This window comes from Neoarius graeffei, chromosome 4 (assembly GCF_027579695.1).
Source record: "Neoarius graeffei isolate fNeoGra1 chromosome 4, fNeoGra1.pri, whole genome shotgun sequence".
NCBI lineage: Eukaryota > Metazoa > Chordata > Actinopteri > Siluriformes > Ariidae > Neoarius > Neoarius graeffei.
In genome coordinates, this window is record NC_083572.1 from 89523165 (window position 1) to 89536699 (window position 13535).

Here is a 13535-nt window from a genome sequence, read left to right on the forward strand (position 1 = left end):
AGTTCTTCATATTCATATAATGTATGTAGCCTCGAAAAATAAGTCTACCCAGTTAATTCCATTGCTTATATTTACAGGCCCCCAGGGCCATATTCTGAGTTTTTCTTTCTGAATTTGCAGATTTTATCTCAGATCTGGTTATTTCCTTAGACAAAGCTTTAGTTGTCGGAGATCAAACCTCTGATTAAAAAACCTGACCTTGATCCCTGTCAGCTGTCCAATTATCGGCCAATATCAAACCTCCCCTTTATCTCCAAGATCCTTGAAAAAGCTGTGGCACAGCAGTTATGCTCATATTTACATAGGAATAACATCCATGAAATGTATCAGTCAGGATTTAGACCTCATCATAGCACAAAGACAGCACTGGTTAAAGTAGTAAACGACCTACTGTTGGCGTCTGATCAGGGCTGTGTCTCGCTACTTGTGTTGCTTGACCTTAGTGCAGCATTTGATACCATTGATCATTCCATTCTTCTGGATAGACTAGAAAATGTTGTGGGAGTTAAGGGAATGGCCCTCTCCTGGCTCAGGTCTTATCTAACTGATCGTTATCAGTATGTTGATATAAATGGTGATATTTCTAGACGTACCAAGGTAAAGTTTGGTGTTCCACAAGGTTCTGTCTTGGGTCCACTGCTTTTTCTCTATATATGTTACCTCTGGGCGATATTATTCGTAAACATTGTATTAGTTTCCACTGTTATGCTGATGACACACAGTTGTATGTCTCTGCAAAACCTGATGAGAGACACCAGCTTAATAGAATTGAGGAATGTGTAAAGGACATTAGACACTGGATGCTTATTAATTTCCTTCTGCTTAACTCTGACAAGACTGAAGTACTTGTGCTAGGACCACATACAGCTAGAAGTAAGTTTTCTGATTACACAGTAACTCTGGATGGCCTTTCTGTTTCTTCACGTGCAGCAGTAAAAGACCTCGGAGTGATTATTGACCCGTCTTTCGTTCAAAACTCACATTGATAACATCACCTGGATAGCTTTCTTTCATCTCAGAAATATTGCAAAGATAAGAAATTTAATGTCATTGCATGATGCAGAAAAACTAGTCCATGCTTTCGTTACCTCCAGGTTGGATTATTGTAATGCCTTACTGTCTGGATGTTCCATTAAGTGCATAAACAAGCTCCAGTTAGTTCAAAATGCAGCAGCAAGAGTCCTTACTAGAACTAGAAAATATGACCACATCACGCCTGTCTTATCCACACTGCACTGGCTCCCAATCAAATTTCGTATTGATTATAAAATACTACTATTGATCTTTAAAGCACTAAATGGTCTCGCACCACAGTACCTGAGTGAACTTCTGCTCCTCTATGACCCGCCACGCCTACTTAGATCAAAAGGTGCAGGCTATCTGCTGGTACCTCGTATAGTGAAGGCTACATCAGGGGGCAGAGCCTTTTCTTACAAAGCCCCACTGTTATGGAACAGCCTTCCAAGTAATGTTCGGGAATCAGACACAGTCTCAGCATTTAAGTCTAGGCTGAAAACATATCTGTTTAGTCAAGCCTTTTGTTAATGGTGTTTATGAGGTAAAGGAGTAGATCTGGAGGGTCCTCAGACATAGTGTTTTGGTAAACTGGGATGTATGGATGCTGTCAGTCCCCACTCGCTTGCTCACTTGAGTTTGTTGACGGTGTAGTGGCTGGCTGCTTTATGTCCCGGGGCTCCCTCATGCCTGTGTTACCTTCTGGCTCTCTCCTTTTAGTTATGCTGTCATAGTTAGTTGCCGGAGTCCCTGCTTGTACTCGGTGCAATATGTATACTGTTCCTACTTATTCAGGTGACATTGGGCATACCTAACCACCTGTGTTTTTCTTTCCCTCCCCCCCACCCCACCCTAAATCTGTCCCTCTGAGTTACATGGAGTCAACAGGAAATCTTTTGGTGGAGAGGGTGGAGACCTCGACTGGCTATCGTAGCCTGCAGGGAATCGGCCATCAGACATTCTGTCGCATGTCCCAGACCCGGTGAAATGTAACTGAATTGTCTTGGCCAGCTCTAAGGGTCCCATCTGCATCTCATCATTGCTGAGGAGTGTGCTCCCATCACCCAATCAAGCATCCAGCCAGAGCAGGTCATGATATATTTTACCATATTAACATGCCATTGTTGTGTGTTATGCCTGATGTAAAGACTCTCGTCTCTGCGAGCCTACCACACAGATTTAATACTTGTCATTTTTAGGGCATACCTAACAACATGTTTTCTTTCTCTCTCTCTCTTCCCCCCCCCCCCCCCCCAAATCTGTCCCTCTGAGTTACATGTTGATCCTGGGATTGAGATGCTGGCCTCTTCTGCCCCTCGGACCTGCTTGATCCATCCTGGTGCCCTGTGTCCGGTCGGAGTTTTATCGCACCGCTCCTGTGAAGGACGGCCCCATGAGGACAGTTGAGGGTTATACCTGTTAAAACTGTTAATATTATAGTCAGGCTGTCTGTTGTTGCCCAAATGAGGATGGGTTCCCTTTTGAGTCTGGTTCCTCTCGAGGTTTCTTCCTCATGTCGTCTGAGGGAGTTTTTCCTTGTTTTTCCTTGGTCTTACTCAACATATAAGCAAAGCTACTCATATCTTGGGACATACACTCGACCTTGTTCTATCCTATGGTTTTTCTGTGGATAACATTGTGATTGAAGATGCCATTTTCTCTGATCATAAACCTATTATGTTTAATGTTAGTTTATCAAATGCTCTGCAAACTGCCAAAATTCAAGGTCGTCACTCTCGTCACATTAACACTCAAACTGCATCCCAGTTCTCAGATAGTTTCATCAGTAACTCTGTTGCAGCTACCATTGCAACAGCGGCATCATCATCTTCTGGGCCAGACGAATTAGTCAGTCTTTTTCAATCTTCTTGTTCTTCCATACTTAACTCTGTAGCTCCTCTCACATTCACCCGCCCCAAGCTAAAGTCTCAATATTGGTTGGATGAGGCCACCCGCTCGCTCAGGCAAACCTGCCGTAAAGCTGAAAGGAAATGGAAAAAAGACCATCTCACTGTTTCCTTTGAAGTTTTCCAGTCGACTTTAGCTTCCTTCCAGACTGCAGCTAAAAAAGCCAGAACTAAGCACCTCTCTGACTTAATTAGTACACACTCCAACAGACCCAATATTCTGTTTAGCACTAACTCTTTTCTTAACCCTCCTAACTCTCCAGTTGCTGACGTATCCACTGAGACCTGTGAAAAATTCAAGTTTTTCACTGATAAAATAGAGAACATCAGATCAGTGTTTACGCCCTCCTTATCAACTGCTCTACCTGTTCACTCTCGTGCACTAGCTATTTCGACTCTTAACCAATTTCAGCCCATCTCTCTCAGTGAATTGCGGGAACTAGTTTTACATATGAAACCCACTGGATCCCCCTATGATGCCATTCCCTCCTGTATCATAAAGGATGTTTTTGATGCTGTTGGGCCATCAATTCAAATAATTCTAAATTCATGTCTCACATCTGGTACTGTCCCTACCTTTTTTAAGCATGCAGTCGTCCAACCCCTGCTTAAAAAACCCAACCTCGATGCCCAATGTTTGCAAAATTATCGCCCCATCTCCAAGCTCCCTTTTTTTCAAAAGTTCTAGAAAAAGCTATACTGTCACAGCTGATTCCTTTTCTGACCACCCATAACATACTTGAACCTTTTCAGTCAGGATTCAGATCCCTTCACAGCACTGAAACAGCCCTGCTTAAAGTAACTAATGATCTGCTCCTCACTTTAGATTCTGGTGATGATGCCATTTTGGTTTTACTCGACCTTAGCGCTGCATTTGATACTGTTGACCACAATATCCTTCTCAGCCGTCTAGACCAGCAGGTGGGCATCAGGGACACTGCTCTTCTCTGGTTCAGGTCCTACCTTAAACATAGGACCTTCTCTGTTTCTATTGGCCATTTCTCCTCATCAACTGCCTCTGTCTCCTATGGGGTCCCCCAGGGGTCCATCTTGGGTCCCATGCTTTTCAGTCTCTACATGCTCCCACTTGGTGACATCATTAGAAAGCACAATATTTCCTTTCACCTTTATGCTGATGACTCACAATTGTATTTGCCCTTAAAATCTAGGGACTCCATCCAATCTCTCCTTGTCTGTCTTGAAGACATCAGAAATTGGATGGCTAACAACTTCCTCCAGCTAAATGGTGACAAGACTGAAGTCATTATTTTTGGTCCTTCCAAGGCAAGATGTACTACAGTGAATGATTTAGGTCACCTCACTCCTCATGTCACACCCTCTGCCAGAAACCTGGGTGTCTTCCTTGACTCCGATCTCTGTCTTGACAAACAGATTAGCACTGTGGTCAAAAATAGTTTTTACCAACTCAGAGTGATTTCCCACCTCAAATCCTTCCTATCTCATAACGATCTTGAAATAGTCATCCATGCTTTTATCACATCACGACTGGATTATTGCAATTCCCTTTATCTTGGCCTCCCTCAAACCTCACTTAGACGTTTACAGCTGGTCCAAAACGCAGCTGCACGTCTTTTAACTGGCACCAGGAGACGTGAGCACATCACTCCCATTCTGGCCTCCTTGCACTGGCTCCCAGTCTTTTTCAGAATACAATTCAAAGTTTTATTATTTGTTTTTAAAGCACTCAATGGGCTGGCCCCAGCCTACATCAATGACCTTTTACAGCCCCACTCAGTCCAAAGGTCTCTAAGATCCTCTAACGCAGGGCTTCTTCATGTACCTCGCTCGCGGCTGAAGCAGAGAGGTGACAGAGCTTTTTCTGTTGCTGCTCCACGCCTCTGGAATCAGCTCCCACCGGACATCAGATTTGCTCCCTCCATCTCTGCCTTTAAATCTAGGCTAAAAACCCATCTCTACTCCTTGGCCTTTCCTTAAACATCAGCTTATTGTTATTATTATAGTTTTATTTATTTCTTTTTATTTTTCTTTTGATCATTTGTCTTTTAAATATTGACTCTGTACAGCACTTTGGTCAGTGTATGCTGTGTTTAAATGTGCTATACAAATTAAACTTACTTACTTGCCACCGTCGCCACAGGCTTGCTCATTGGGGATAGATTAGGGATAAAATTAGCTCATGTTTTAAGTCGTTCAAATTCTGTAAAGCTGCTTTGCGACAATGTTTATTGTTAAAAGCGCTATACAAATAAACTTGATTAAATGAGGCATGATGAGGATGGGTTCCTCTCGGTTTCATGTCATCTGAGGGAGTTTTTCCCTTGCCACCATCGCCACAGGCTTGCTTGTTGGGGATAAAATTAGCTCATGTTTAAAGTCATTCAAATTCTGTAAAGCTGCTTTGTGACAGTCTATTGTTAAAAGTGCTTTAGAAATAAACTTGATGTGGTGAGGGGTAAAATTTGAACTGACAGGAATACTGGAGCTAGGTTAATCTCTTTATGAAAGGAGAGCTTTGTCAAACCAGACCTCTGACACATTGTCTCCTTCAGATTTTGTATTTAACATATGTTCTGGATATGTAGGACTGGCAAAATTGTAGAAAGCATTGGTGTATTCTAGTTGGTACAAGTGCCAAAAGGTCTACTTGGCAAGACTTTCAAACTATCATGCATAAAGAAGTTCAAGAAATTTAGACATGATTGACAACTGGGTGGTATGGTGGTGTAGTGGTTAGCACTGTTGCCTCACAGCAAGAAGGTCCTGGGTTCAAGCCCAGCGGCCAACGAGGACCTGTCTGTGTGGGTTTCCTCCAGCTGCTCCGGTTTCCCCCCAGTCCAAAGACATGCAGGTTTGGCTAATTGGTGGCTCTAAATTGACGGTAGCTGTGAATGGTTGTCTCTGTTAGCACTGTGATGACTTGGCGACTTGTTCAGGGTGTACCTCACCTCTTGCTCATAGTCAGCTGGGATAGGCTTCAGCTTGCCTGCGACCCTGTAGAACAGGATAAGTGGCTACAGATAATAGATGGATAACTAGTAACAAAAAGGTAATGAACAAGCCAAAATGTAGAAAATAATCTTACTTCAAGCACGTTTAGATCTCAGCACATGCCAAGTATCACACCTGTATGTCTGCTCAACTTAAGTGTGCTGGATGGATGGATGGTGATTGCCGGGTCCATGAGAGCAATTTTTCAGCAGCAGATGGATTGGTTTGGTTGAGTTTGAGGTCTGAGCTTCGTGATTTAGTATGAAGGAACAAGAGTGGACTAAGAACTGTGAGGTGATAAAGCAGACTCTGCTGCAGTATTTAAATCAAATAAAGGTCCATGAAACAGTTATGAAGTAATTATTTCTCGGATTTACAAGCTGCCACTCCCAGTGTTTGTTTAAAATTAAGAAATGGGCAAATCATGTTTACTGAAAGCAGGTAGCAAATATTATAGATGGAGTTCTACAGCTGTGAAAGAGCAATGGTACCCTTATTTCTTTTGAGAGAGTGTAAAAGAAATGGAGTAGCTTATAATAAAACAACATTCAAATCTAGCCTGGCAAGCCAGACTAAATGTGAATATTTAGTCTGGCCTCGATCCGTAGACATTTCTGAAGGGTGGGGGTGGAACAAACCACTGTCTTTCAAACTGTCTCTGTGCGTATAGGCCAACGCTCTGACCAATCAGCGTGACTGTGACGTAGTCAGAGCACGCAGTGGGGGAGGCCTTGAAATAAATAATTTTTCAAAATGCGTATTAATTAATAAACAGGTTCTAGATATTAAGAAGTTTGGAGATAATGACCACAGGAGTCTGTACCACATACTTAACATATTTTTTCCAAGTGTTTTTCAAGGGTTTGCTTAAACTGTTTTTGAGAGTTTTTATTTAGTGGTGTTTGGTGAAATAATTTCCCTTAAATTTCAAATAACGGGAAAATAAGAAACAATCAAAAAGTAATGTTTCAAAGCTGTTTATTAATTCTTCGTACTGCACAAACTAGCCCCATCCTTTTGGCTACGAGCGGAGCCAGCTGGTAGATCAGACTTTTGCCATAGCCGGTCGGCAAAACAGCGAAAACGTCCTTCTTGAAAAGGAATGAGCAGAGAGCCTCTTCCTGCTCATGTTTCAACGAAAACTCCAAGTCTAATTCTTCTAAAACTGATTCCAAAGCGGAGTCAAACGAGCGCTGTTCACTAGCCCGTAGCCATCTTTCCTGCTGTGCTTTCTCGTCACTCCTGCAAAAACCTGCCCAAAGAATCCAAACAAAAACCTTGCGTTGTGATTGGCGGGCACGATTTGATGTCCGGGGTGTTTTTGTTTATATGGTGCGAGACTAGACCCATTCGCTAGGCAAAAATATTTTTGGCCGCTAGGCGGGTGGGTCTCGTTTACTAGGCTAATTCAAATCATTAGAAACAGTTTGTCTATTTAATGCACATATCAGAATCATTTTATTTTCAAAAGGGAAAGTCCACAAACAAATTAATCATTCAGAAATATAAACATGCAAAACAACAATCTGATCATCACACTGCACAAACGACAAGGAATTTTGCTGGTATGGTAAAGATTATTTTCCAATAAGACATGCCCAAGTGTTTTATTCCACTTACAACACAGCACAATTCAATTATTTTCAATGATAAACAATGAGACGTGGATCTGTAACAAAGCCCTGGCATTAGATACTCCTTGCACAAAAAGTTAAACATATCCTTACAGAAAGGGTCCAGGGCCTGTGGATGGTGTTTCTATAAAAACACTAACATATTAGAACAAGCAGATAAATAAAAACCTGTGATTTGCCTTGCAGCTGGTACAAGTGTCATTGCTGTTTTTATAAAAGATTAATCAAAACCAAGTATTCAACAGCACTGTCGTGTAAATATGTCACTCTCATTAGATGATGAGTGAGGCCCAGAACATATGATCAACGTGTACATATTCACAACAGACCAGATCCAGTTGGTTTGGGGTTCATCTCTTATTCTCACCTCTGACCACTGTCCTTAGGGGGAGGATCCACATGATCAGTTCGTGGCAATGATGAAAGAAAAGGATTAGATGAAAGTTGTGATGTTTTCAGCTGAGATGCTTGTGCTTCCAAGTCAGTGTTTAAGTGTGCGATGACCTGTGATGATTACACAATGAGGCCGTATTTATAGTTTAAATTTAAGACAAATTCTCAATCAGTAGGAAAATATTAATGGTATGAAAGAAGTTGTATATTGTATTACCATTGATGGGTATTTGTACTGCCTGCTATTGTTCGGATCAATCTTAGCAAGGGACTGTACATCTCCATCACGAGCATTAACTACACGAAGGCAAATCTCCATGTTACCCAACTGACCATGGAGAGAACCAGAGCAACAAAGTTCCAATTAGAAGAAAGGAGATAACGTTCTTCTACATGCAGAACCAACACATCTACAGTGATTGAAAAGTTTGCACACACCTAATTCAGTGGGTTTTTCTTTATTTTTATTAAAATCACACGAAGGCGGCAAGAAATTGCACTAATTAACTTTTGACGAGGCACCTGTTAATTGAAAAGCATTCCAGGTGACTACCTCATGAAGCTGGTTAAGATGATGCCAATAGTGTGTAAAGTGTCATCAAGGTAAAAGCCAGCTAATTTGAAGAATATAAAATACGAAACATATGGTTTACCACATAATTCCATATGTTATTTCATACTTTTGATGTCTTCAGTATTGTTCTACAATGTAGAAAATAGTCAAAATACAGAAAAAACTATGAATGAGTAAGGGTGTACAAACTTTTGACTGGTACTGGACACCTCATCTCATTATCTGTAGCCGCTTTATCCTGTTCTACAGGGTCGCAGGCAAGCTGGAGCCTATCCCAGCTGACTACGGGCGAGAGGCGGGGTACACCCTGGACAAGTCGCCAGGTCATCACAGGGCTGACACATAGACACAGACAACCATTCACACTCACATTCACACCTACGGTCAATTTAGAGTCACCAGTTAACCTAACCTGCATGTCTTTGGACTGTAGGGGAAACCGGAGCACCCGGAGGAAACCCACGCGGACACGGGGAGAACATGCAAACGCCGCACAGAAAGGCCCTTGTCGCCCACGGGGCTCGAACCCAGACCTTCTTGCTGGGAAGCGACAGCACTAACCACTACACCACCGTGCCGCCCTAGTACTGGACATTTTTTTTTAAAATAGAGAACAGCAAATGTGCTAAAATAGGAAATGCGTTTGAGGATACAGATTTACCTGAGGTACAGATTTGAGTTGGCCTGGGCTGAAGGACGGCCTCACAGGCAGAGAGTGGAAAGGAAGTTTCCAGAATCCACTCTGAACCTGATTGTGACTGTCAAAGAGCTGTAGTTTGGCCCAACCTCGTGTCTCCTGATCACACAAGTCAAAACTGCCAGCAACCTGAACTTCTACCACCAAGCAGAGAGATGGAGATGGCTGCACCCTGTGAAGAGATTTTCAATTTATGGAAAGGTTTTCAGTTATACAGGTAAAATATCTGATGATCATAAGCCTCTGCAATGAAAATTATCTATAAAAATAAATATTAATTGAGCTGGTGGACGTAGCTTGTGAGAACTTGAGCTACATCAAAAAGATTAATTGTAGTTGCTATTTAGTAGACACTTTTTTTGTCTTACAGTTGAGCTGAGCAGTTGAAGGTTAAGCTCCTTGCTAAAGACTCCATTGTAGGTTTTCTGGCAGTCATGGGCATAAAGCCTCATAATCTTCATATTGCTAGATTAGAATTACAGTTGTGGTCAGAAGTTTACAAACAGTGACATGAATGTCATCTTGGATATGAATGTCATGGCAATATTTGGGCTTTCAATGATTTCTCTGAACTGTTCTTTCAGTGGCAGAGTGATTGTACAGCATACACCTGTAAAAAAAAAAAAGCAAACAAAAAAAAACTAGAATTCAGTGCACAATTTTCTTTGGGTTTTCTGAAATCAACCCAGGGTTAAAAGTATACATACAGAGTCAAAAATGATCACTTAGATTATTAATTCAGAGGTGCCGAGACTTCCAAAATGTCTCTTATCTTGCCAAGGCCTCTTAACTTCCTGTTAGTGATTATGATTAACTACAGCTGGTAGCTTCTCTGTGCCTTCATAAAAAGGGTTTGTTTACAGCACTCATTGGACTGACCAATACAGTAAAATAGGAAAGTCCAAGGAGCTCAGTGCAGATCTGAGAAAGAGGATCGCAGATGTACACAAAGCCATTTCTAAACAACTGCAGATCCACAGATCAGTTCAAACAATTGTATGCAAGTTACTGGGAAGTGTAGTCACTTTGCCAAGCCACTTTGCTTCAAGAAAACCCAAAATGTCACCCTCTGCTGAAAGGAAATCGGTTTGGATGGTCAGGAACAACCCAGAAACCACCATGGCACAGCCCTGCCATGAACGGGAAGCTGATGGATCACTGTCTACAGTTCAGTAAGTTTTATATCACCATGGACTAAGAGGCTGCTATCCAAGAAAGAACCCCCGCTCCAAGATTGACACTTTCAAGCTTAACTAAAGTTTGAAGCTGACCACACAGACAAATCAAAAACCTTCTGGAGGAAAGCTGTATGGTCAGATGAGACAAAGATTGAGTTGTTTGGCCACAATGACCACCATGTGCAGAGGGACACTGTACCAGCTGGTGGTGGTGGTAGGATCATCATGCTCTGCGGCTGTTTTACTGCCAGTGGAACTGGTTCATTGCACAAAGTGGATGGAATAATGAAGAAGGAGGACTACCTCAGAATTCTTCAGCATAAACCATCAGAAACTTGAACATGACTTGGGAGTTACAACAGGACAATGAACCCAAACACATGTCAGAGCTGGTTGTGGAGGATAAAGCAGGCTAACATTAAGCTTAAAACAAGTCCTGACTTCAACCCTATTGAAAATATATGGACCGTGCTTATAACTCAAGTCCGTGCCAAGAAAAAAAAAAATGTAATTAAACTCTACCAATTCTACCATGAAGAGTTGTGAAATATCCAACCAGAATTCTGCCAGAAGCTTGTTCATAGTAAACAAAAATGTTTGGTCAAGGTGAATCTTGCGAAGAGACATTTTACCCAAATATTAGGTGTGCTGTATGTACAGTGATCTGTGGTTGGTAGAAGAGAGCAACTGGACTTGCTTGAAAAGTCTTGAAGACATTTCGCCTCTCGTCCGAAAGGCATCATCAGTTCTGTCTGTCTAATAGGGAGTATCAAGTATTTATCCTCTCATGGATCATAATAGAATCCAAATCAGAATGCTGATGGCTGCATTGAAGGTGGCTGATAGATGTCATAGACACCCACCTCTGTTCAGTGATGGTCGTTCCAGGCTGACAAAATTGAACGATCCTCTCTGGCTAAGATGTCTGCCAGTTTTCTGGAAGTCCTCTCATACTCCCGCACTAGTCGAAGGGTACTCATCCCAAAGTGTGTAGAAACATATCTGTGAAGATACTCAGTCGTCCAGGTACATAGTAATCTGTGGTTGGTAGAAGAGAGCAACTGGACTTGCTTGAAAAGTCTTGAAGACATTTCGCCTCTCGTCCGAAAGGCATCATCAGTTCTGTCTGTCTAATAGGGAGTATCAAGTATTTATCCTCTCATGGATCATAATAGAATCCAAATCAGAATGCTGATGGCTGCATTGAAGGTGGCTGATAGATGTCATAGACACCCACCTCTGTTCAGTGATGGTCGTTCCAGGCTGACAAAATTGAACGATCCTCTCTGGCTAAGATGTCTGCCAGTTTTCTGGAAGTCCTCTCATACTCCCGCACTAGTCGAAGGGTACTCATCCCAAAGTGTGTAGAAACATATCTGTGATGATACTCAGTCGTCCAGGTACATAGTAATCTGTGGTTGGTAGAAGAGAGCAACTGGACTTGCTTGAAAAGTCTTGAAGACGTTTCGCCTCTCGTCCGAAAGGCATCATCAGTTCTGTCTGTCTAATAGGGAGTATCAAGTATTTATCCTGTCATGGATCATAATAGAATCCAAATCAGAATGCTGATGGCTGCATTGAAGGTGGCTGATAGATGTCATAGACACCCACCTCTGTTCAGTGATGGTCGTTCCAGGCTGACAAAATTGAACGATCCTCTCTGGCTAAGATGTCTGCCAGTTTTCTGGAAGTCCTCTCATACTCCTGCACTAGTCGAAGGGTACTCATCCCAAAGTGTGTAGAAACATATCTGTGAAGATACTCAGTCGTCCACGTACATAGTAATCTGTGGTTGGTAGAAGAGAGCAACTGGACTTGCTTGAAAAGTCTTGAAGACGTTTTGCCTCTCGTCCGAAAGGCATCATCAGTTCTGTCTGTCTAATAGGGAGCATCAAGTATTTATCCTCTCATGGATCATAATAGAATCCAAATCAGAATGCTGATGGCTGCATTGAAGGTGGCTGATAGATGTCATAGACACCCACCTCTGTTCAGTGATACTCCCTATTAGACAGACAGAACTGATGATGCCTTTTGGACGAGAGGCGAAACGTCTTCAAGACTTTTCAAGCAAGTCCAGTTGCTCTCTTCTACCAACCACAGATTACTATGTACCTGGACGACTGAGTATCTTCACAGATATGTTTCTACACACTTTGGGATGAGTACCCTTCGACTAGTGCGGGAGTATGAGAGGACTTCCAGAAAACTGGCAGACATCTTAGCCAGAGAGGATCGTTCAATTTTGTCAGCCTGGAACGACCATCACTGAACAGAGGTGGGTGTCTATGACATCTATCAGCCACCTTCAATGCAGCCATCAGCATTCTGATTTGGATTCTATTATGATCCATGAGAGGATAAATACTTGATACTCCCTATTAGACAGACAGAACTGATGATGCCTTTCGGACGAGAGGCGAAACGTCTTCAAGACTTTTCAAGCAAGTCCAGTTGCTCTCTTCTACCAACCACAGATTACTATGTACCTGGACGACTGAGTATCTTCACAGATATGTATGTACAGTGGCATGCAAAAGTTTGGACACCCTTGCTGAAAATGTCTGTTACTGTGAATAGTTAAGTGAGCAGAAGATGAACTGATCACCAAAAGGCATAAAGGTAAAGATTAGACATTTCAGCATTTTATGCAAGATTTTTGTTTTGTACAATTGGAGAGTGAAAAAAGAAAAGGAACACCATGCGAAAGTTTGGGCACCCCAATACATTTGAGTTCTCAGGTAACTTTTACCAAGGTTCCAGACCTTAATTAGCTTATTCAGCTGTGGCTTGTTCAAATTCTTCATTAGAAAAGGTCAGATGATGCAGATTTCAAAGCTGTATAAATTCTCTGACTCCTCAAACTTGTCCCTAAAATCAACAGCCATGGGCTCCTCTAAGCGACTCCCTCGCATTCTGAATAATAAAATAATTGATACTCACAAAGCAGGAGAAGGCTACAAGAATGTAGCAAAGTGTTTTCAGGTAGCCGTTTCCTCAGATCGTAATGTTATTAAGAAATGGCAGTTAACAGAAACAGTGGAGATCAAGGTGAGGTCTGGAAGATGAAGAAAACTTTCTGAAAGAACTGCTCGTTGGATTGCTAGAAAGGCAAATAAAAACCCCTGTTTGACTGCAAAAGACCTTCAGAAAGATTTAGCAGACCCT

At 42.1% G+C, this 13535-nt stretch overlaps 1 protein-coding gene across 1 annotated transcript in view; it reads right to left on the reverse strand.

The window, feature by feature from the left end:
* Nucleotides 1-7888: 7888 nt before the first annotated feature.
* Nucleotides 7889-13535, reverse strand: part of ccdc17 (coiled-coil domain containing 17) — a 28204-nt gene continuing 22557 nt past the window's right edge. The window contains exons 12-14 of the mRNA XM_060918353.1: nt 9154-9361; nt 8136-8246; nt 7889-8029 (exon numbers count right to left, since the gene is read on the reverse strand). Coding sequence (XP_060774336.1) covers nt 7889-8029; nt 8136-8246; nt 9154-9361 — 460 coding nt within the window. The remainder of the gene's footprint in view (nt 8030-8135; nt 8247-9153; nt 9362-13535) is intronic.